The 20,681-nt window shown below is 44.2% G+C and overlaps 2 protein-coding genes and 1 long non-coding RNA gene across 6 annotated transcripts in view; 2 read left to right on the top strand and 1 right to left on the bottom strand.

Annotated features, from left to right (window-relative positions):
* Positions 1-9,890, top strand: part of METAP1D (methionyl aminopeptidase type 1D, mitochondrial) — a 61,766-nt gene extending 51,876 nt beyond the window's left edge. For all 3 annotated transcript variants that reach the window (XM_050916726.1, XM_050916728.1, XM_050916727.1), the window contains 4 exons: positions 6,331-6,428; positions 8,182-8,229; positions 9,112-9,190; positions 9,320-9,890. In XM_050916726.1, the coding sequence (XP_050772683.1) occupies positions 6,331-6,428; positions 8,182-8,229; positions 9,112-9,190; positions 9,320-9,398 (304 nt within the window). In that variant the 3' untranslated portion in view covers positions 9,399-9,890. The remainder of the gene's footprint in view (positions 1-6,330; positions 6,429-8,181; positions 8,230-9,111; positions 9,191-9,319) is intronic.
* LOC127030376 (uncharacterized) overlaps positions 1-20,681 on the bottom strand; it is a 133,126-nt gene that overhangs the window by 109,784 nt on the left and 2,661 nt on the right. Inside the window, exon 1 of one of the 2 annotated variants that reach the window (XR_007768381.1) lies at positions 12,761-13,352. The exons of the other annotated variant lie outside the window; for it this stretch is intronic. This is a non-coding gene — a long non-coding RNA (uncharacterized LOC127030376). Of the gene's footprint in view, positions 1-12,760; positions 13,353-20,681 lie in introns of those variants that run through there. 2 annotated transcript variants of the gene reach the window in all.
* On the top strand, positions 14,448-18,450 carry DLX1 (distal-less homeobox 1). The gene is made up of 3 exons (XM_050916731.1): positions 14,448-15,214; positions 15,656-15,855; positions 16,927-18,450. The coding sequence occupies exons 1-3, from the start codon at positions 14,902-14,904 to the stop codon at positions 17,179-17,181; spliced, it is 768 nt and encodes a 255-aa protein (XP_050772688.1). The 5' UTR covers positions 14,448-14,901; the 3' UTR covers positions 17,182-18,450.

Here is a 20,681-nt window from a genome sequence, read left to right as displayed (position 1 = left end):
TAACATGAACTCTGATGAAGGAATGTCCTGATGTGATGAATCATCATTTTCTGTATATTTGTCATTTTACATTTACATATGCAGTAAAAATCTTAGTTCAGTGGAAAAATATATAATATAAATACCTGTAAGCAAACACCTAAAGCTAGGAGTGTTCAGACCCATCAAAATGGAAATATGTCTAACCACCCTTCATCCCAACTTTTGCTATAAAGCAGATTTGCATAACATATCATACATACCAGAAATAAGCAGAATATATGATTATTTGGGATGGATCTGGGTGTAATTACAGGATTGGGATGGGTGTGCATACTTTAATATATTCTTTGTTACAGTGGCTCAGAAATTCTGTGTTTTAAATTGAATATATAGTATATAGTAGCTCTTCAGTGTCTGCTGAAACTTACAAATAAAAACATTACATGAATGGATCAATTTCTTTTTCCTATCAAATTGCTAATCCTTTTCTAAGATTCCAGTTAAATTGATGGCAAAAGTCCCATCGACTGCAGAGGGAGCAGGATTGGGCCCTCATGTTCTATTTTCTTATACCCTTTGTGATGCTTTTCTTTTAAGATTAAATATAGTTTGAATTATAGTTTTTATACATTTATACAGTGTAGTTGTTATATAGTGAGTTTAGATATATAAAAGTGTTTTGAATATATAGATCCAAACAATGTAAATGTGACATAATTAAATAAACCAGCTTCAAACTCAGGAAAAAATTGCAGTGATGAAAGTATTAATAAATGGTTTTTAAATGTTTAACTCATAAGTATATGTTTTGATATTAATTTAGAACAATATAAAGCAGATTTAAAAAAATCTGTTTCTATCAGATTATGCACATTTAAACAATAAGTGGCTCAGGCAAAATAAGTCATTTTAATGTCATCTGTGATAGATTTTCCTTGACAGCTACTGTAAATTACAATTACACTGCTTCTCTCTACACTTGAAAGTAAGCATTGCAATAAATTATCTTTTATTTCAATCCATCATGTCTGCTTTTCAGAAGCAGAGAACCTCAAATAAAAGTTCAACACTATTGTAAGAAAAATACAGTAATTTGTGTTGCAGTTTGAAACCAAAATGTACCTTTCTTTCAAAAAACAATTGTTGGCTTTCAAAAATATTACTAATTATACTTCAACATTTGTTGTCATTAAAGGGAATCCCTGAACTTGTGCATTCCCTGAATCTAAGATTACTATTTAAGAGAAAAATACCTTTAAAAGCTTGTAGTTGGATTTTATAATTTATCAAATGAGGTTATATTGTAGCATTCAAAATAAATATTTTCTTCATGAGCAAATATGATTTAAACTAGTGATGTCTCTTTAAGAATATGCAAAAAAAAAGTAATGTCATTCAATAACCATAGTTTACAAATACTATTGTAAAGAAAAATGTGATTTTTTTTTAATTCTAAGGTGCATTATGCTTTCATATTACTCCCTAAGCAAGAATTATTTTCATAGCTTTGATATTCTTGTCCCTGTTTGTTGAGCAGTTTTCTTGCCTCATCAGTGTGGGTCAGATCTATTTAGTAATTTAATCTTTTGTTGTTGTGGTTGCTCTTTAACACCGTTTCAGTTAAGTTTTAATTTTTTGGTAACTGGAATCTGCAGTTAGAGGGTCAGATTCACCTGCAACTGCTTTATGAAGCAACCTTAACCTGTCTTAACTGGCTAGTTAACAGCTGCTTTGTGTCACCAAAGCACAGAGTAAAGCCGCTAGACTGTACCACTATAAATGCTTACAATGGGATTTGTTTCAGTTGTGTTTCTTTGGTGATTGCTCAGTGCATTGGGCCAGATCTGCCCTCCTGTGGAAAAACCTTCAAGAGAGGGTGAAAGAAACTGCCAAGTTCTCCTCATTTTGGCAAGGAATGGGATTTGCCATAGATCCCTCTTGATCCCCCAGGACCTTAAGGGATCTGCTAGAGGCACAGAACCAGCTGTACAAGGGATCTGTGGCACCACATTGGCACTAGAGCCCCTGAGCCTGCTCTGCAGCTTCCTAATAGGAGGGCTCTGGTGCTTACCTCAGCCACCTCTGTCCCTAGAAGACCTTGAGAGAGGTTCTACAGCATCAAGGGATAGCATTGTAAAGAATCCTGTCCTGCCTCTAGTTGCATGTAGCTTTTCTGCGGCTTGCCTGTAAGGTTTGTGGAGGGATGATGTGTATCTGCCTATTGTCACATCTTTCTGTGTGGATTCCTTTGTTCACAGAGGACAGTCCATAATTTGGGCGACTGTGGGAAGAAGATGCTCTGGTGGTGGCTGATGTCCCACTTTCCCCCACCACTCATAGGAAGGGTGATATCTGAGTGCAGACAGTTGCCATGTTGGCATCTTGATGGAAGGATCTGGCCCATAGTGAGCAGTCCTGAGTTCTGCCTACAGTTCTGCTACTGATTGGCTGCGTGACCTTGCTTTAGATATTTAACCCCTCTTTGCCATCTGTAAAACAGGTATAATACCAGGGTCCTGTGCACTCTGCAGCACACTGGGATAACAATCCATGGCAACCACCAGACTAAAGTCTGCTGCAACATTAAATTACTGTGTTGTCACTCCTGTCCTTCCCACTCCCTAACACAGTTATGGCTCATAGCTGAAAATACTCATTGAGGTAAAACTTGTCAATGGTTATTTTCAACGGGGATTATTTTGAAGAACGGGTTTTTTCTCTGTGCTCTCCAGACAACCTGGCTCTGCTCCCCAGCCCTCATTCCGCCATGTTATCCTGGTAGCCAGACTCAGGACCTTTTCCCCCATGTGTGCCCCAAGGGAAGGGAGAATTGTACAGCTCATCTCCTTGGCAACCAGGGCCTCAGCACTAGGGATATACTTCGGGCAGCCTGGCTCACTAGTTATATGTTCAGCTACCTCCACTGCCTGACTTCAAACTGGAGTTCACCTCTGGCTCCTTGATCTATTGCCCAGTGCCATGGAACGGTGGCAGAAGCATGCACTGTTGTCTGATTAACAGCCTCTTCTGGAGAGAGAGTGAGGCTAGTGCAGGCAAATCCAGGTAGGGCAGGCAGCCAGAAAATTAAAACATTGAGCCCCAGGCTGCAGCAAATGGTGAATTCCATGCCAAAAATGCTGAGTTCCATGGTATCTTGGGGAGGAATCCCAAAGTCCACAGCCCTAGCATCACAGAGCCCACAGGGAGCTGACTGAGAGGGGAACTTCTCTGAGTGATGTTTCAAACTCTCTGCTGACTCAGGAAGACATCACTGGATCAGTTTACAGTCAGTTCATATTTACAAGGTTCTCTCTGCAATATCAGGACTAAAAGCAATTTTAAAAAAATGAATGCAGGGATTTTGGGGCACAATTTATTAGCAAGACCTTAACTTCATGAATGTGGAACTGAGGAATGCACAGGACCGTGAAGATCTCCCCTCACAGGTGTTAATACTTGTAGTCTTTTCAAATTCTCAGATGTGAGGTGCTACTATATGTACATGCAAATATTAGAAACAGGTTGAAAGTGGCTGAGTTTTATACTTACAGCTTTTTTCTCCACAGATGTTCTGTACAGCAATGCAGGTTCATACGATACATTACATTTTATGTAAAGAAATTCCATACTCTTCACTGTTTATGGGTGAAGAGGAAAGGTCAGCTGAGTACTTCAGTGCAGATGTCAAATACATCTGAGCACAAAGATCCCTATTTTGATCAGACTATAATAGCAGAAGTAGTGATGCTAATAGAGTTGTTTTCATGCTCTTGAGCAAGGAAGAGGCAGAATTAATACAGTGCACAAGAACTACTTTCATTGTATGAGGAAGGAAAACTATCTCAACCTTGTCTTCTCATTATGATGGCCGTGGTGCTCCTGCTTTTGATACCTAAGAGCAACTGCTGTTACTTCTAAATTCTTAGTGTTGAACGTTATGCTCAGTGGCTAGTTGAATGGTGCACACTGGAGCTTTCCATGCAAAGATATTTAGAAGATGTAGCTCCTAGACAGAAGAAGACTATGTATTGCTATGGTAGAAGAGTTTTGAAAAGAAATCCTACAGCAAGTTGTAAGCCTGAAAAAAAAATGGCCCTGAGGTCTATCAACCTCTTTGGATGGTATAAGAGGGACACAGGCAAAACTGAATAGTGAATGGGATTGCTCTTGCACTGGCCAACATACTTTAAGAAAAATAGAGGTGAAACAAAAGCTTGCCAAATGTTGCATGAATGGTCTTCCACTCCTGCCCTCCCCTTGGGCAATTATTTAAGAATATTTCATGCTTACATGAATGTTGCTTGTGTTGCACTGATTCTACAACTCACACCAGTTCACATTTTGGTCTTTATATGTTAGTGAATAAACTGTAATTTTCTAATTCCTCTCCACATCCATTACTTCCTCCTTGGCCTTTACTGTCGTCATATCCGAGATGGATCCTATAGGGCTTTTCCATCTCTAACTTACATTATTTTTTAATGTTATTTAAATTGTGTACTTCATGAGATAAAAATCCCAGCAGAATGGAGCCCGAGATCTTGTCCCATTACTAGCCATTTCTGCCAATAATTAGGAGAGCCTTAAAGAAGTTGGGGATATCTTACCTTGTTTCCCTTCAAAATCGAATGAAATACGATCAAACATGCTTGTTAGCTTGGAAGGCAGATACTAGCTAACATATGGAACCTGTTCAAGCAACCATTTTAGATCTGAGCTTTGTAACATTATTAACCACCGTTGACCTGATTCTCCACCCTGTTATGCTTGTTTTACAGCAGCATTACACCCTTACTTCAGTTGTAGCAATGGTAAATCTTGGCCTGTGACGCACAAAGGTGTGACTATCCCAGCTTCTATAGGAAAGCATTTAGCAGTGTGTTTAAGTACTTACCTTTCATATCGACAGAACCAACCAGGTACACTGGATTTGAAACCAACAAATTCAGCTTTTCAGTATTTTAGGTGGCATTTTTTTAAGTGTAAAACTAATCCTTTGTTCTTTATAGTACTCCTGTTTGGTTTTAGAAATTGGATGGAAGTGATATGGATGAGCACAGCTTCCATCGTGGCCGATCTCAAATTAATAAGATAAAGACTTATTTGCAGGTCTAAGATAATGTTGATATATATAGTAATTTGACTTTCCTGATAACTCAGGCTGGTGATTGTAAAGGCTCTACTTGAGGTTCTGATTCTAATCTTTAAAGCTTTGAAAGCACAGCTACCTGAGAAGACCCTCTGTCTCTGCAAATAGCTAAGCAGAGGGAAATCATAGGCCTAGGCTGAAACATTTGGGGACTGGGGTAGAGCATTCTTGAGGAAGGGCCCTTAGCTATAGAACCGTATGCCTCCCGAGAGCAGGTTCATCCCAAATTCCTCATCTTTTGGATGCAATGTAAAACTTTGCACAGGCCTTCCCTAAACAGATAATGGTGACTGCAGAATAACCTTGCAGTGTCTTTTCTGAAAGGCAACCACCGAGAACAAGCCTACATTAGAAAGAGGCATAGAGAGGAGCTGAGTGATCTGTTTCAGCTCTTACTGATGTTCTGGTGCCGAGATATTGTGATTATGGACATGTTAGAAATAGGTGGACTAAGTTTAATTAGCATTATGGATTTGCTAGACTTGTAACTTTTTTAAAGGGCCACCGACTAGTAGTCCCCAAATATGGCCTGCTCTATTTTCTTTAATCTCTGCAAAAATCTGTTTGCAAAAATATTTGTAAATCTCTGTGTGTAGAATCCAAACAAATGCCTCAGTGTGCATTTCCCAGATCTGCTGCAGGGTTCAGACTGCTGCTTGGTGGTATATGGAGTCTCATTTAGCTGGTAGCCCTGCCTCAATTTCTGTATTTTATTTACAACAAATATGATTCTAGCAAGACAACTCGCTGGAATATAAACTGACCAAGTGCTCAGAGTCCACAGCGATGGTCGGAAAGCTGGAGCCTAACGATGACAATTGCACTGGCTACATGGTTCCCTGTTCTACAGCTGATAATTCCAGAGACGCCTGGCTACTTTTCGATTGTGGACGAAGTTAGAAATTGTGGGCGGGGTTTAAGTGCACCTGGCCTCTCCCCCGAAAATGCCGGAGGAGCCTTTACTAACAGTGTGAATGTCTCATTGTGTTACAGGCCAAAGAGATTATCACCAGCCACACTGCGTTATAAATATTTATTGTGAAAGTGCCTAGTGTAACTGCTACAGCTTGGGGCTATAATGCGTGAGTGAGTGTTACATATTCCGAAACGCGGGGGGTTGGGAGGGTCTGATGTCTATTGGAAATGGGCTTTGTCTCTCTCGGTTTTTCTTATTATTTTATGTTTGGTATCCCTAAAAGCCGCATAGCACATCAGAATGATTTCCGAGTCTGCCCCTACTTTGTTGGGCATGGAATAGGATCTTACTTCCATGGACACCCTGAAGTTTGGCATCACGGTAAGAAAGTCCATTGTGAAAGCTACGTGGGAATCTTACTGATGTGTTTTAAACGTAACCCAGCTGCAAAAACCGAGCCCCCTGCCCAGGGGTCATTGCAATCTCCCAGTCCTGAGCCAGCAGTAGCTCTCTTCCCCGTGAATACAGCCACCCTCCTTATTAGTTCCTTGACGAGATGGCTGCCGGAGTCCCGGCTGGTAGGATTGGAAGGCACTGGGATTACTTGATTGGGAGAAAAGTTACAATGAATAAGAAGAAAACCCCGCTGCATCAATATCCCAGCAGGGTCTCTGGCTGGTTTCTCTTCCCCCTTTCCAAACCGCTGACTGTTGCTGTTAAGCTTCATTACATCCCCCCAGTGCGGACAGCTGATGCAGCGGCGTATACCTCTTCGGTGAGTTCTAGGCTGCGCGGCCCAGCCTGTGGCCACGTCCTCCTGTGCGCTGCCTTGGGACCCCGGCAGCCCTGCTGGGCGCGCCCACTGGCCTGGCCGCGTCGCTGTCGGGCAGGTCCCTGCGCCCTTTGGAGTCAATGGACAATGGTTTTGCTGTTGAGTTCGCCAGGAGCAGAATCGGGCCCAGACTCTGCGCTTCCTATGGGCTGGGGGCGAGTCAGTGATCAGCGCTGACTGCTCAGCCTCGGCCCTTCCCTCACACCTTCCTCCCGCTGGCAGCCTCTGGGCCGGCCTCACAGCGTGCCGGGCGCCTCATGGCGAGAGATGCTTCGGGGCGCTGAGCCAGGCCAGGCTGAAGACACACAATGGTCTGCAAGGCCTTCAAATGTAGTTTGCAAACTATTTCGAAGGCCACTTTAAGCCTTCCAGAAAATCCCAGCGGAAGCTCAGCAGCTGTAAACCACTTCCCCCTCTGCCAGGCGTTCCTTGGCGATGGGGTGACCAGATGTCCGGATTTTATAGGGACAGTCCCGATTTTGGGGTCCTATTACCCCCTTCCTGTCCTAATTGGTCACATCTGCTGTCTGGTCACCCTACTTGGCGACATCCCACCTTGCAGCGAAGGCTCTCTTAGAAGGACACTCATAAGGTGTTACTTGCTGCATGTTTAGAAGAGATCTAAATAATATCCAAGATCACAGTAGACGGCAGACTGGAAAGCAGGGCCTGGGCCGTGCTCTCCCCTGAAGCAGACATTTGAAACACCATCCCTAGATGAGGACATATCCATTGCCAGAAATATTTGTCAATGTCTGGATTTTGTTTTGCAACAAAAAGCCTCCATGACAAGAATAAGAATCGGCTAAACTTTTCAGTTTGACAAAATGCAACTTTACCTGCAGGCTTTTCCCTTGTTATAGTTCTTCGGGAACAACAGATAACTTGTTTAAAGCTGGAAAGACAAGCGATCAATAGGAATACAGTCCCTATTTCATTAGTTTTCTTCACGGATAGTCATAAGCTGATCGAAACTGAAAAGTTTATTGCAAAACAAACAAACAAATTAGTGAACTGATTACATTTTAAAATTCTGTAATTTCCTTAGAAGTGAGCTGGAACTCAGAATAGTTTTCATCTATGCTTAAGAGAGTGATCTTGCAGATCTTATACCTGGTTTGCTTTGCTTTGAGTTTGGGAAGATTACTTTAAACGCTTTCCTTGGATGTTTGAAGGGAATTACCTTACATGGTACCTGCGGGACAAAAAAGGGATTTTTAAAAGCAAGTGTTGGTTACATTTACTTAAAAAACAAACAACAAAACCCACCCACCATAAAAACATTTTTGTTTTCTTTTGTAGACAATGACAGTGATTTGTTAATGGCAGAAGGAATGGCGTTTACAATAGGTTAGTAACTGTTGTGAATGTTTTTTCTTTTGCTTCCTTTTTCAAAACCACATCCCCGCCTTTCCTTTCTTTGACTATCTACTCTTCCGATTTGGGGATTTCGGTTAGGCTTACTCCATGGGAAGCAGATTGAAAATATCCTTTACATTTTAATTTGTGAAAGAATTCGTGGAAATAGTTGCCAAGTGATAAGATCTGGGAGAGGAAAATCCTCCACAAAATCTTATTAAATAACAGATTTGATCCATATTTTTGTAGTGGAGAGACTTATCCAGCACATTTGAGAGCTGCCTTTGCAGTAGTCCAACCTAATTCTGTTAGCAAAGCAATGTTTTTAACACCAAGCTATCTGGTGACTATTATGTCATTTGCTTCATGACAGGAGCTGTTGTGTGGTTTTTGATGTATTACATCCTAGCTAACCAGTCAGAATCCTTTCCCTGGAAGGGTGAATGTGCTAAATACCAATCATAGAAAGCTTAAGGGGGGAAAAAAGCCCTCTTCTCACTGTGTGCCTAAATGGCGCAGCAATTAGAGGGAAATAAGAAAATTGTTGTTTTGCTGATTTAATGAACATTTTGAGCCTGTTTTTAAAAATTCAAATATTTTAAAACTATCTGCTGTTTTTAAGAGTGGTTGGTGCTTTGGTTATTATCCACGGGGTCTTAATTAAAGCTTGATTAAAATGCCCTTCTTTAGTCTTTCACGAAAAAAATAAATGAGTAACGTCATACCTCAGAGTTTCCTCTTTCTCCGCTTAGTTATGTTAGCGTAGCAATTCAATGTAAAACCTCTACCTTTTGGGGATCCTTTCTTTTCAGAAACAGGATAACGATGTGTTGTGGCCAGTTCAGAAAAACGTTTTTTTTCTCCCTGTTACAGAGCCAATAATAATGGAAGGATCGCCTGAATTTAAGACCCTAGAGGATAAATGGACTGCAATTTCTGTAGACAATAAAAGGTGCCTGAATTTACTTCTTATATATTTTAAACTGTGGAATTGATCACTGACAGCCGGACGGAATGGGTGAGTTTCATAGGCTCTGCTAGCCACCTTTGCCCCGTAATAATTGCTAAATGTGTATTTCAGATCAGCCCAGTTTGAGCATACCATTGTAATTACCTCAGGAGGAGCAGAAATCCTTACAAAAGTGTTGGAAGAACCTTAAGGATGGATCAGGAAGTGGCCGAACTTACTGTGCTCCTGGAATGTCTATCAGCTGTACCAGCACAAATGAAGTTTCTGGAACTTTTACGGGGAATAGGTGCTGTGGCTCCTTAGAGGAAACGGAGTGGACAGCTTATAGGGCACAGTGTGAGGGACACATACTGCGGATTATTTAATAAAAACCAGTTGATTTGTCTAAATCTTGAAGCTACCGTGCACACTCTAAAAGCAAGAGTTTGAGTTCTTAATTATGAAGGGCTGGAGGCAGGGGGCAGATACACAAAGCTATTACTCCTGCTTCCAGATGCTTACACTGGACAAACACGTATCGGATGATACTTAGTAAATGCAAATTAGAAGACAGAGTTTCCTAGTATAACTGAACTATGGCGAGCTATGGAACAATTTCCCTTCGTTGTGATTAGCACACTGATCTTTCCCAAGCTTGTGATCTACGCTAGTAGGAAAACTAAATAAATACATTCAAATACTTCATTTCCGAAATGTGGCGTTTGTGCTCTCAAAGCCAGAGATCGTATTCCTCCTGCGGGCCTGCCCACCAGCGGCCCTCTGCCCTCTTGGCTCAGGTATTTTGGTTTTTTTTTTCCCCTCCACACCAGAAAAAGTGATTACGGGTGAGCTAAAACGCGTCTTTCCCTCGTTAGATCAACCATCGCCCGGACTGTAGAATTAGCCAGCTTGCCCATGTTATATTGAGCATTCGTTCTTCTAAAGATCTGAGCTGCAGTTAGGAGAAACTCATTCCGCATTTTCGAACCTTTAGCAAAAATGAAGAAGTGGGCTAGACTCCTAGTTACGTGACTCCAGCTTCCCCTCAGGTGATTGCTTATCTGGGGAAGTTTGGACTTTTAATAAGAACTGCAACTGTTCTGTTCCCCTGAATATTGGTAATAGCTAATAATTAATCCAGCTGCACAACTTCAAGATGAATTGCTAAAATCTCAGGCCGGACCTGTCCTGAAGATTAGGGGTTTGATCTGCCATTAGGTGGCTGCTAATCACCCTGCCCGAATGTGTAAGTGTTTTGAATTTGGTGTTTAAATACACCGGGTGCTGCTGCTGCGCTTGCAGATCCCCAGCCCCGGCACTGCAATGTCAGAGCCAGAAAAGTGGCATTCAAAACTGCCACAAGCCCAACGGCAACTCGGGTCAGTTTTTGTTACTGACTTACTCTTCAGCAGCAGCACTTGTCTTCCCTTTGCGAACTGCTTCTGTTAGCCTTTTACCAGCCCGGGTGTATTGACTGGGGGGGGGGGTGTCAAGTTAACCGAATTCTGCTAGATTTACTCCGCTGTCGTTTGTTTTTTAAAAAGCTGTCAACTCTGGTCGTTTCTTACAGCGCTTTTGGCAAAGCACAATTCTTACTCCTGGAGCCTTGTAAAGGGGTCTTTTTAGGCATGCAACGTGACATCTTAGGCACTGCATAGTCGTTGTTTAGTTTAATTTGGAAGACAGCTGGCCCTTAAAACCTGTACAATAAATGATGAATCAAACAACTTTACTAATACCCAGAAGTTAAATAGTTATTGATCCCAGGAAGACGTAAAATCCATAATACAGTGTGTTTGGGAAATAGATTTTGTTTCCTGAAGACGAAGTTTGGGCTACCAGTGCCTGTGTTTAGAAAAACGCTTTGCTATTTCGCCATGTTGAAAGGTTTAATCCCTACAAAAAGTAACGACAGTTTAGTAATGAAATCAAAATAATACACCCCCCCCCAAAAAAAATCCCACTGAGTTCTGGGTGCATCAGGGATGTTGAATCGGCCTCAAATGTTAAAGTAGAAAGGTGGGACAATAAAATACCCCACCACTTCCCCGTTATATGTGTCCTTTCAATTATTATTCCATCAGTTTGGTCATCTCCTTTCTTATTCTTCACCAGCAGTTGGGTTGTAAATATGAAATCAGTCACTTCTATGGCCTGGACTATTCATCGAGAACGGTAATATTTCAGCCTCACACATGAGCTATTCAACAGCGACAGGCAACGGACTTTAGTTTGACAACAACACAATTAGCGATTTACAGAAATGTCCGGTGATAAAGGTGAGCAGCGACGTTCTGCATAGCTCTGTGGGTGATCTACACGAACGATACACTATAGGGAGATAGACCATTTCGAGGGGATCAAATGCTGAACCAAAGAGTGATTTCTCCCCTCAAAGTGTAATCGGATTGATAGCAATTAGTCCAGCATCTTGTTTTAGTCTCTGTTTACTCTGAGGTTTTCCCAAGTATAAATTTATTAGGACTGCAGGATTTTACCAACTGCTGTGGTAACAAGCTGTTTGCTTAGCAATTACACCAAGGTGGTGGTATTTAGGGTACACATTTATAATCCTAATTATAAAGGTGACTACTAAAGTAAAAACCTTTCGGCTGTATGGGAAACCAACTCGTTTTTAAAATACTTCACGCAAGTTATGTTTCAGGTAGACATTATGAATGAGGCTTAGAAGGATTTAGTTATTTTTTCCCCGTTGATTTGCTAGCACCAAACTTTTTCCAGCTTGAGGATAGGCTTCACAATGCGTCTGGATACCATCACACAACTTTAGCTAGGGCTGTCCCGCTACTCCCCAGTGACTTTCCAAACAAGTAAATATTTGTGAGTCTGGATGGAAGAGCATCTCGCTAGTCTGTGTTCAGAACCACGCAAATAGGCTCTCTGGGAACAGGTGTTATGTACAATTACAGTGGGCTTTTGTGTCCCATACTTCTAAAGGGGATAAAACCGAGCACAGTACTGATTGAGAATCATAACAGTCTTTTTGACTAAGAGGATTTAGACACATGCACACACACAAAACACCAAACCCAGTAAATAGGAGAAAAAGCTAAGCGTTTTCAGCCTGCGCTTTCCTCTCTTGTGGGACACGCAGCTATCAAAGCCCGATGTACACATTCTGAGCTAATTTATGTAGAGCACGTTTAACAGAATGGGTCAGAGGAAGATCCCTTACACTACTGTGGATCCGGAATAAAGATAGTGAAGACAATTAAATTACTCCGAATGTCCGCCGGCGTAACCGAGATCAGAATCTGATGCCCATGTACACAGAGTGGAGTCCACCCCTCCTATGTTCCAGATGTGAATACACTCATGCACGGCATTTATCTAGCAATGAACATCCTCAACTGCACACTCTTGTTGCTTAGTAGTTGGCATATCTGCAGCTGTCTGGAATAATTTACTCAGTCTGGCTAGCCAGTTCCCTTCAGTTTGACTACAGACATTACTTAACTATTGCTTATTCATCACACCTCTCCTAGATCTCTGACAACGGTCACCATCCCCTCTCTGTCCAAGAACCCAAACCCGCCTCGAATGATCACTTACATAGCCAGGGCTGAAAAGATGAGCACGGGGGAGAGAGCTGATTGCCAAAGGAGTCCATGTGGGGATAGACCATTGCCCCTTCTTCCCGCACCAATCCGCAGCTACTTTGTGAAAATGAACTTTACGCATCGCAACCAAAAAGGATATAAAACAGGCACTAGGAAATGGGCAATTAAAACCGACAGAGCCACTAAAGCAAAAAAAGAGCAGAGAGGCTTAGACTTGTCAGCTTGCACGCTCATTAGCTGGTTGCTTCAAATATCACCAGTGCCTGAAGAGTTTACACTTCTAATAAACACCGGCAAAGGTATCTGGTTGTATTTGGGGAGTTAGCTGAGTCCCAGCTACGCTTCCTGCCATATTTGTGCCCCCATCTGATACCCCGAGCGAGAAATATCGTGAGCAGCCGCAGGAGCTCAGGGAAGAGAAGCCTCCGCTAATATCTGTAACGACATCAGCAATGTGATTTGTTTTGAATGTTCATTTTTATTGGAGTGCTCCCTTTGCCAAAATGTGCTTGATGACATAGATCTGGTTCTGTGATAACTGCGCACCCTAGACAATCTAGGTGTAACCGAGAAAGTTCAGCTCAGGCCAGCTCAAATCCCAGGCTGTTTAATGCTGAAAGGCTGCATGTTGCTATTAGTGTTAAATATATGGCTAATTATGCGTATGAAAATTAAACATCAGTGTTATGCTAATAGGGCCGCCTTCAGCTGTGGATCAGAGCACTTGAGACTAGCATTTAATCAAATGAATCAGTAACTAATACATCTGCACGTGTGAACTTTCACAAGATCGTTTTCCTGTTACAGCCACACACCACTAAATTATGAAAGAAATAATTATCAACACTTTCTAATTGTCTAACAAAGTAATTTGGGATTCAGCGCAGGCTTTCTGTGCAGGATCTCCAAAGTCCCACCTTGTCACCACGCACGTACACGGAAGTTTTCATCCCAGGTTTCAATACACAATTAGATACTTTAGAGAGGAAAAAAACTGAAAAGGTCCAGCTCAGGTGACAGCAAAAACCGAGCAATGATTTATGAGATGGTATAAATCAGTGTGGCGGATATTAGTGATATTTGTGTGTGGGCACAGAATGTAGGCATGCATGTGTGTAACACTGTGCCTATGGATATGCGACTATATGTGTGTATACATTCATATACACACACACACACACAAACACCAACAGTATGCTAACTGCAGCTTAGATCACACAATTATCTATAGGTACTAGCTCCTTTATGCTGAAGCAGAAATCAGTGGGTGGCAAGAGGCCTTTAACAAGATCCATTGGATCTGGGCTTGCTGAGAGGAGACACGCAGGGCCACCTTTCCCAGAGCCTGTCACCCCTTGTGTTTCAGGAAGGACCGGGACTGTCCTGCCCGAGGAGCAGAGCAGCAGAGGTTGGTGTAATAACCCTCAGGGCCTCGTGCAGGGAAGGGGGAGGAGGGAGAGATCTGTGGGGAGTTGCTGTGTCTCCTGTGGTCCTTCCTTGCCTGGCTGCCTCCTTTGCTGTTTCTCTCCAGCTAAAGCAGACGAGGCGCTTCCGCGCTTGTTTACTAATAGGCTCTGGACGCAGCAATCACAGGGTGTCCGGGCTGGGGAGTGGGCTCGGGGGGTGCGAGTGCACTGGGGTCTCCCGGAGGACGTGAAGCCCCTTGGCTCGCAGGCTCATCGCCTGGAGTAACTTTGGGCCGCCCGCCCCTGGCTTGTAAGTCTCTCTCGTCGCCTTCATTGTGTTCTCCGGCGTTGCCTGTTCCAGATGATCACACACGGGGGACGGGGGACTCTCCGCTCACCAAGTCCGGCTCGTCTCACTCACTAGGGTCCGGGCGAGCCTCAAGCGCCTTTGACCAATCCAAAGCGATTATGCAAGACGGAGGACCAATCAGCTCCGCCAGCTTATGAATATTCATAGACTTGGCTGAGTCAAAGCTTTTAGGCGAGTTTGTGTAGATCCACGGCATCATGCTTAGACTTTTCAAAGAGACAAACTCCATTTTCTTATGAATGGAAAGTGAAAAGCCCTGTTCCGCTTAAATTGGGTTCTTTCCTGTCCTGAGAAACACAACAGACCCCAAAAAGGCACGCTGAAGAGAGAACACACACACAGACCAAGCGACAAGAAATGACCATGACTACCATGCCAGAGAGTCTTAATAGCCCTGTCTCAGGGAAGGCTGTCTTTATGGAGTTTGGGCCACCCAGCCAGCAAATGTCTCCTTCTCCCATGTCCCACGGACACTATTCCATGCACTGTTTACACTCAGCTGGCCACTCTCAGCCTGACACCTCGTACAGCACAGCTTCGTCCTTCTCCAGACCGCTGGGCTACCCCTATGTCAACTCGGTCAGCAGCCACTCGTCTAACCCCTACATCAGTTCAGTGCAATCCTACCCCAACAGCTCCAGCCTGACTCAGACCCGGTTAGAGGAGACAGGTAGGTGCACTTGGCTTTGGGGAGGGGGGAGGAGTGGGGGGAGGGGAAGGAGGGAGGGAGGCTGCTTGTATCAAAATATATCTATAAAAATAAAATAAAAATAATTAGTCAGAAAAGGCTGAGGCTCAGCGAGGATCAGTACACAGAGCACACAATGCCCGGCTGGAAAAAAATCAACCCAGATGTGCACGTATTAGTCTTCGTAATTATTTATTGCGTAGCGCTATAAACAATGTATGCAATTAAGGGTAATTAAACCTAAACTGCAGCCTGTAAAAATAGCAAACTTTCTCTGGGAAGGAGCCTGGACTGCCATAATCGCCTGGAGCCTTTGTTAGCTCGACTTGGTCTTCACTTTTCTTTTCTTCCTTCTCATTATTGTTATTGTTGGTGCTGCTTCTGTTGTTACTCCTATTTATTGTGCATCGTTTGTGGTTGTAGGGGCCGACTCGGAGAAAAGCACGGTGGTAGAAGGAGGGGAAGTTCGCTTTAATGGGAAAGGGAAAAAAATCCGCAAGCCCCGGACTATTTATTCCAGTTTGCAGTTGCAGGCTTTGAACAGGAGATTCCAGCAAACTCAGTACTTGGCTCTGCCCGAGAGAGCCGAGCTCGCAGCCTCACTGGGACTCACCCAGACACAGGTACAGCAGCCGCTGCTCCGTCCTCCCCTTCACACAGCCCGTCTCATCGCTTTGCTTTTTCCTCTTCCCCCCCTCTGTCTCCTTTGCACCGAGGGCCCTGCCCTGGACCGTGAGCCGCCTTAGTCCGGCTTGTGGAAAGCCTGTGCCCAGGTTCTGTCTGGGGGCTCTGGGGCCAGGCATGGCCGGACTGCTGGAACAATAGAGCTAATAGCTCAGCCTTCCACACCCCAGATCTACCGGCATCGCCCTCCTCTTCCTCCCCGCCAGCCTCCGGCCTGCGTTTATTTGTGTGTTCATTGCAAAGGCTTCGCCACGGCGTTTCTAAATTGATCCTCGAGGCATTTTTGAAACGGGAGACACGAAGTTTCCCATAGCTGAGGGTAGGTTTTGCCAGCTGTGGGCGCCTGGCCGTGTGGGGTCGGTTCAGTGTTACCTCACTAGGCTAGTTTGGAGCAATAACAATGAAGCAAAGTTGTCTGCTCCGGGAGAAGAGATCGAACAAAACAAAATCCGGTTTCACCCTCACCGCTAGCAAAGGCAGGGGAAAGGAAACCCTGGAAATGAGCCTGCTTGGAATGAACACTCGCCCGGAGGAGACCGAGACCAGGAGACTCGAGTTCATTTCCAAAGGGGACGATTTGTGTATTGATTGTATTACTGTTCCAAGCCCATGTTTAAACTGTAGCTCCGGTGCAGGTTACTGCCCACGTGCACCCATTTTCTGGGAGGGGAAAGGGGGAAATGGGCTCTGCTAATTCCTAAATCTTTGCTTTGACAGCAAAATGCCGTGAGAGTTTGAACAGATTTCCTGCTGAAAGGCAGTTTGACTGGAAATTTCAAAGCCTGATCCCGGCCGTCCTAGGCGAGTGTATTTCAGTTCTTTGGCCAGGTACTGGGATGTATTGGTATCAGTCTGAGATTAGGAGTCAGGGCTAGCTAAGAACTTTCCATTATTCTGCCATAGAGGCGCTGGCAAGTCTCTGTGCGGAGCACATTGTCTCCAGACTTTTACACAAAGCCCGTCTCCCTCTGCCCTTCTCCCCATTCAGTAACATCTTTGTTGTGTTGCAGGTGAAGATCTGGTTCCAGAACAAGCGATCTAAATTCAAGAAGCTAATGAAGCAGGGAGGGGCAGCTTTGGAAAGCGGCGCTCTGGCGAATGGCAGGGCGCTCTCGGCCAGTTCGCCCCCAGGCCCCCCAGTGTGGAACACCACCTCGTCATCGGGTAAGACCTCCACGGGGACCCCGGGCACTTACATACCCAGCTACACATCGTGGTACCCTTCAGCCCACCAAGAAGCTATGCAGCAACCTCAGCTGATGTGATCACAAACCAGTTTCCCCATTTCAAGTCCAGACAAATAAATAAATCCAATCAATAAACAGAGGAAAGAAAGAGAGGGGGGAAATAAAAAGAACGAACAACCGAGAAAAGAGTCTCTTGTCTATAGAGCCATTAACACTGCATCCTAGCGTGGTGCAGACAAGCACAGATGTGATGCGGGGCTGGTTCCCAACTGCTGACAGCTGACAGAGCAGCCATTAGATCAGCCGGAGAACAGCCTGGGAGCAGAGAGAAAATCCGACCCTCAGCTTTGTGGGACAATCAGAAAAATATGTTTGTAGAGGAAAAAAGCTCTCCTCTGTCCTGTCTGTCTGTCTGTGTCTAGCTGATGAAATGTAGGTCATTTATTTACCACCCCCACTCCTCTTTAACAGCAATGCGAAAACAACCTGTACTATAGCCAGATATTTTTCTTTGCATTTTCCTGTACCCTTCACGACTCGTCTGTGTACATTTTGATTGTTGTTGTTAAAGGGAGAGATAGGGATTTAATTTATTGACTTAAATTACCACTGTAAGAGTGCGAGAAACACATGGACTATCTGGTTTGCAAAGGGCACTGTTTCGACGCACAGTTTACTTTAAACAAAATAAAACAAAAACAGCAAAAAGAAGGATGTGATTTTTAACTTTTACAATAACTTTTATACTTTGCTGGTGTGGAGAGGTTTGTTCCGAGTGGTCGGCATTTTTCACATCTCTAGTGTTATTTAACAAATAAAAGAAATACACATTATTTAATATGGAAGTGGAATCACGGCAGCTGTTCATCGCTTTAAGTAATGTAAAGAGACGGAAAGGAAGAAAATAGTTCCCTATACTCAGCAATTGGAAAGAGATGGGAGGGAAGAAGAGATGCCAATTGGCTCTAACGTGACACAATGCAGCTTTAAACGAAATCTTGAGGCTTTACCGCAGAATGCCAATCTGAAGTCTACATGCGCTACTGAAGTGCAGGATCTGATCGCTGTACATATTTTATTCTTAATTATTATTATTATTGTTCTGTAAACATGTTGCACAAATTTAGCCTTTTTTCCGTTCCGTTTTGTGTGGCTGTAAAACATGATGCTTTGTGACCTGAGATCTTGACATTTGACTTGTGAAGTTCGGAAGATGTGATAAACTGAGATCAGTTGTGTCTAGTGTTCTATATGTCAAAGTTTAGTTTTATATTGAGAATGTTAACTTATTGCTTTGTATTTGGGGAAAAACACAAATCTTTGTACATAAGTTATAAAGTTTCTTTGAGACAGTAAAATTATGGTTTGGAAAAAGAGACGCTGCATGTGTGCTGTTTATTGCCTGCGCATTTTCTCACGTGCAGCGTTTGTAGCAGACTTGAGCACTGGGGATGGGAAAACTGCAATCCGATCTGACACACACTATCAGCTGAGGTTTCACACTCTGTCCTCCGCAAGGGAAAATGCAAGCCTCTTTCCAGACTGGGAATTAGGCCTTAGCCAAGCGACCTGCGGTCTCTTCTATAAATCTGAGTGTCGTGGAGATCAATCCACGTGGGAGACTTTCCAGAGAGAGATAATTTTAACAGGACGAACAAATCAAGAGATCGCTTTGACAGATCTATATGGGTACATAAGGGGCTCGCTGCGTTCCACAGATGGGGTGTGAGTGTGTATATATAAATATACACATGATGTGATATATATGTAAGATCCCATCGGGCATTTCACACAGGCAATATTAAGAATATCCTGCCTTTGGATTTCAAAACGATCCTGTCTGTGGGAGAGGATACAGACAAATCACACTGTGCGGACGCCTTTGGGTTTTATCTTTGCTGCATTGCAATTCGCCAGCAGTCACTGGTTGTTTTGTTGTTGTTTTGTTTTGATAGGGAGAAAAGAGGCCTCTAGAGCTCAGTGGGGAATGTTACTAACATCAGCTTTGGCTACATGTTTATTCTCAATTCTCCGGCCCGAAACTCCTTTTTAATTAAATTCTGCCCCCTCTTGCCTCATCGTCCCCGTGTCTGTTCTGATGCATCCTTTGTCCCGTTCGTTGCAAACGGAGGAGCTGCTGGGTTCCCCTTTCTGCCTCTCTTGGATTAGGAGCAATCTTTTCCCGTAGGCTGAATGGCGGGGAAGCAATGGTGTGTTTTAAGTAAATGGTTAGAAGAAGCAGCAGGTGCTCCAGGAAAAGGCCGCATTTTGGAGGAATGAAAGTTAAAGTAGAGCTCAGGTTAAAAAAAGGGGGGCTGACAAGTTCAAAGAGGCTCGGGCTGGACGCCGGGGTCTGAGCGAGCACCTTGAGTGGCAGCTCCCTCTGGGCTTCAAAAGGAGACCAACGTGCTCGGTGCTCTCTAACCACACAACGTGTGTTTACACCAGGCTTCAAAACCGGAGCGCCGGCCTGGCAGAGGGCGAGCTGCGCCCGAAGCGAGCCGGGGTCCGAGCGGCCTGGGGCCCGGGACTTTGCTTTCACCTTTCACTGGACTGGCACGTGGTAAGGCGAGGCTGGGAACGTCGGGACATCAGATGGTACAGAGCGTTCCAGCTCTAGAACCTGGTGCCTCCCTTGCGGGCCAAGCTAGGGGCTGCCGGGGAGCTGGGGGTGGCGTAGGAGCCGCTGCCCGGCTGGAAGGGGGAAAGACTGAGCGGGGGAGAAAGGGAAATATTCCCTGGAGCCCTTGGGTGTGTGAGTGGGCGCGGGAGGCTGGATCGTTTGTTCAAGCGAGTGCCATGTTTTTGGGTGCCCTACTAAAGCGGGGCACAGGCCTAGTTTTAAAGACCCCAAGCAGAGTTTATCCCGCTACAAATTGTGCACCACAGGCTTTGTAGGCTCCGAAAATGCCTCCCCGTGTTATTGGAACAGAGCTGTAATGCGCATTGCCAGCTTTACCGTTTTTCTGGGGCGGGGGCAGGTTGGTTTTGTGTGGGGGGTGTTGGGGACGGGGGGGAGGAGGGGCGACGGGTCTGGTACAAGGATTTGGCAAGGGATTATTGTGCAGAGGAGCTTTTCCCTTCCTCCGCATGTTGGATCTGAGCAGTTCTGACACGCAGCTTGTGTGGGCCGGTGGAGATTTGCTGTCCCTGAAAACTCACTTGGTCAGGGCAGGAAACGAAGGAGCATGTTTCTGAGCAAGCCGCCAGCAATCACGGGGATGCTCTGAAGGATACAGTTTGCCCTCAAACCCCACAACCTTAAGCAAAACAATCGCCGCAGGAAATTTGCAAGTTAATAAGGCTATTAAATAGGTATAAAATAGGGGAGTCCTGTCACAAATGGAAGTCAGTGGAGATGTGGTGGGAAGGGAGCTCGAGCCAGTTACATGGTTCTGTAGTAGCTCACAGTAGCTAGTTTGCAAAATTTAATTTTCTGACTAAACTACTCTAATAATGTAAAGAGTTATTAAGACCGAGGTTTGGGCTTAGATATGACAACGTATTAAAGTGGCTTTGCAAAGATCAGATGACCACAGCTGTAATTTTGGTTAAAGCTTTATATGTCAAACCAGAAT

The sequence above is a fragment of the Gopherus flavomarginatus genome, chromosome 10, assembly GCF_025201925.1.
Source record: "Gopherus flavomarginatus isolate rGopFla2 chromosome 10, rGopFla2.mat.asm, whole genome shotgun sequence".
Classification (NCBI taxonomy): domain Eukaryota; kingdom Metazoa; phylum Chordata; order Testudines; family Testudinidae; genus Gopherus; species Gopherus flavomarginatus.
The sequence above is the reverse complement of the archived record's forward strand: the minus strand, read 5'-3'. Positions and strand labels throughout refer to the sequence as shown.

What these genes read in the sequence shown, in the direction of transcription:
- DLX1 (XM_050916731.1), top strand. Translation starts at nt 14,902, where the DNA reads ATGACCATGACTACCATGCCAGAGAGTCTTAATAGCCCTGTCTCAGGG. An exon ending in GACCCGGTTAGAGGAGACAG is followed by an intron (nt 15,215 to 15,655) that starts GTAGGTGCACTT and finishes TTGTGGTTGTAG; the next exon opens with GGGCCGACTCGGAGAAAAGC. An exon ending in TGGGACTCACCCAGACACAG is followed by an intron (nt 15,856 to 16,926) that starts GTACAGCAGCCG and finishes GTTGTGTTGCAG; the next exon opens with GTGAAGATCTGGTTCCAGAA.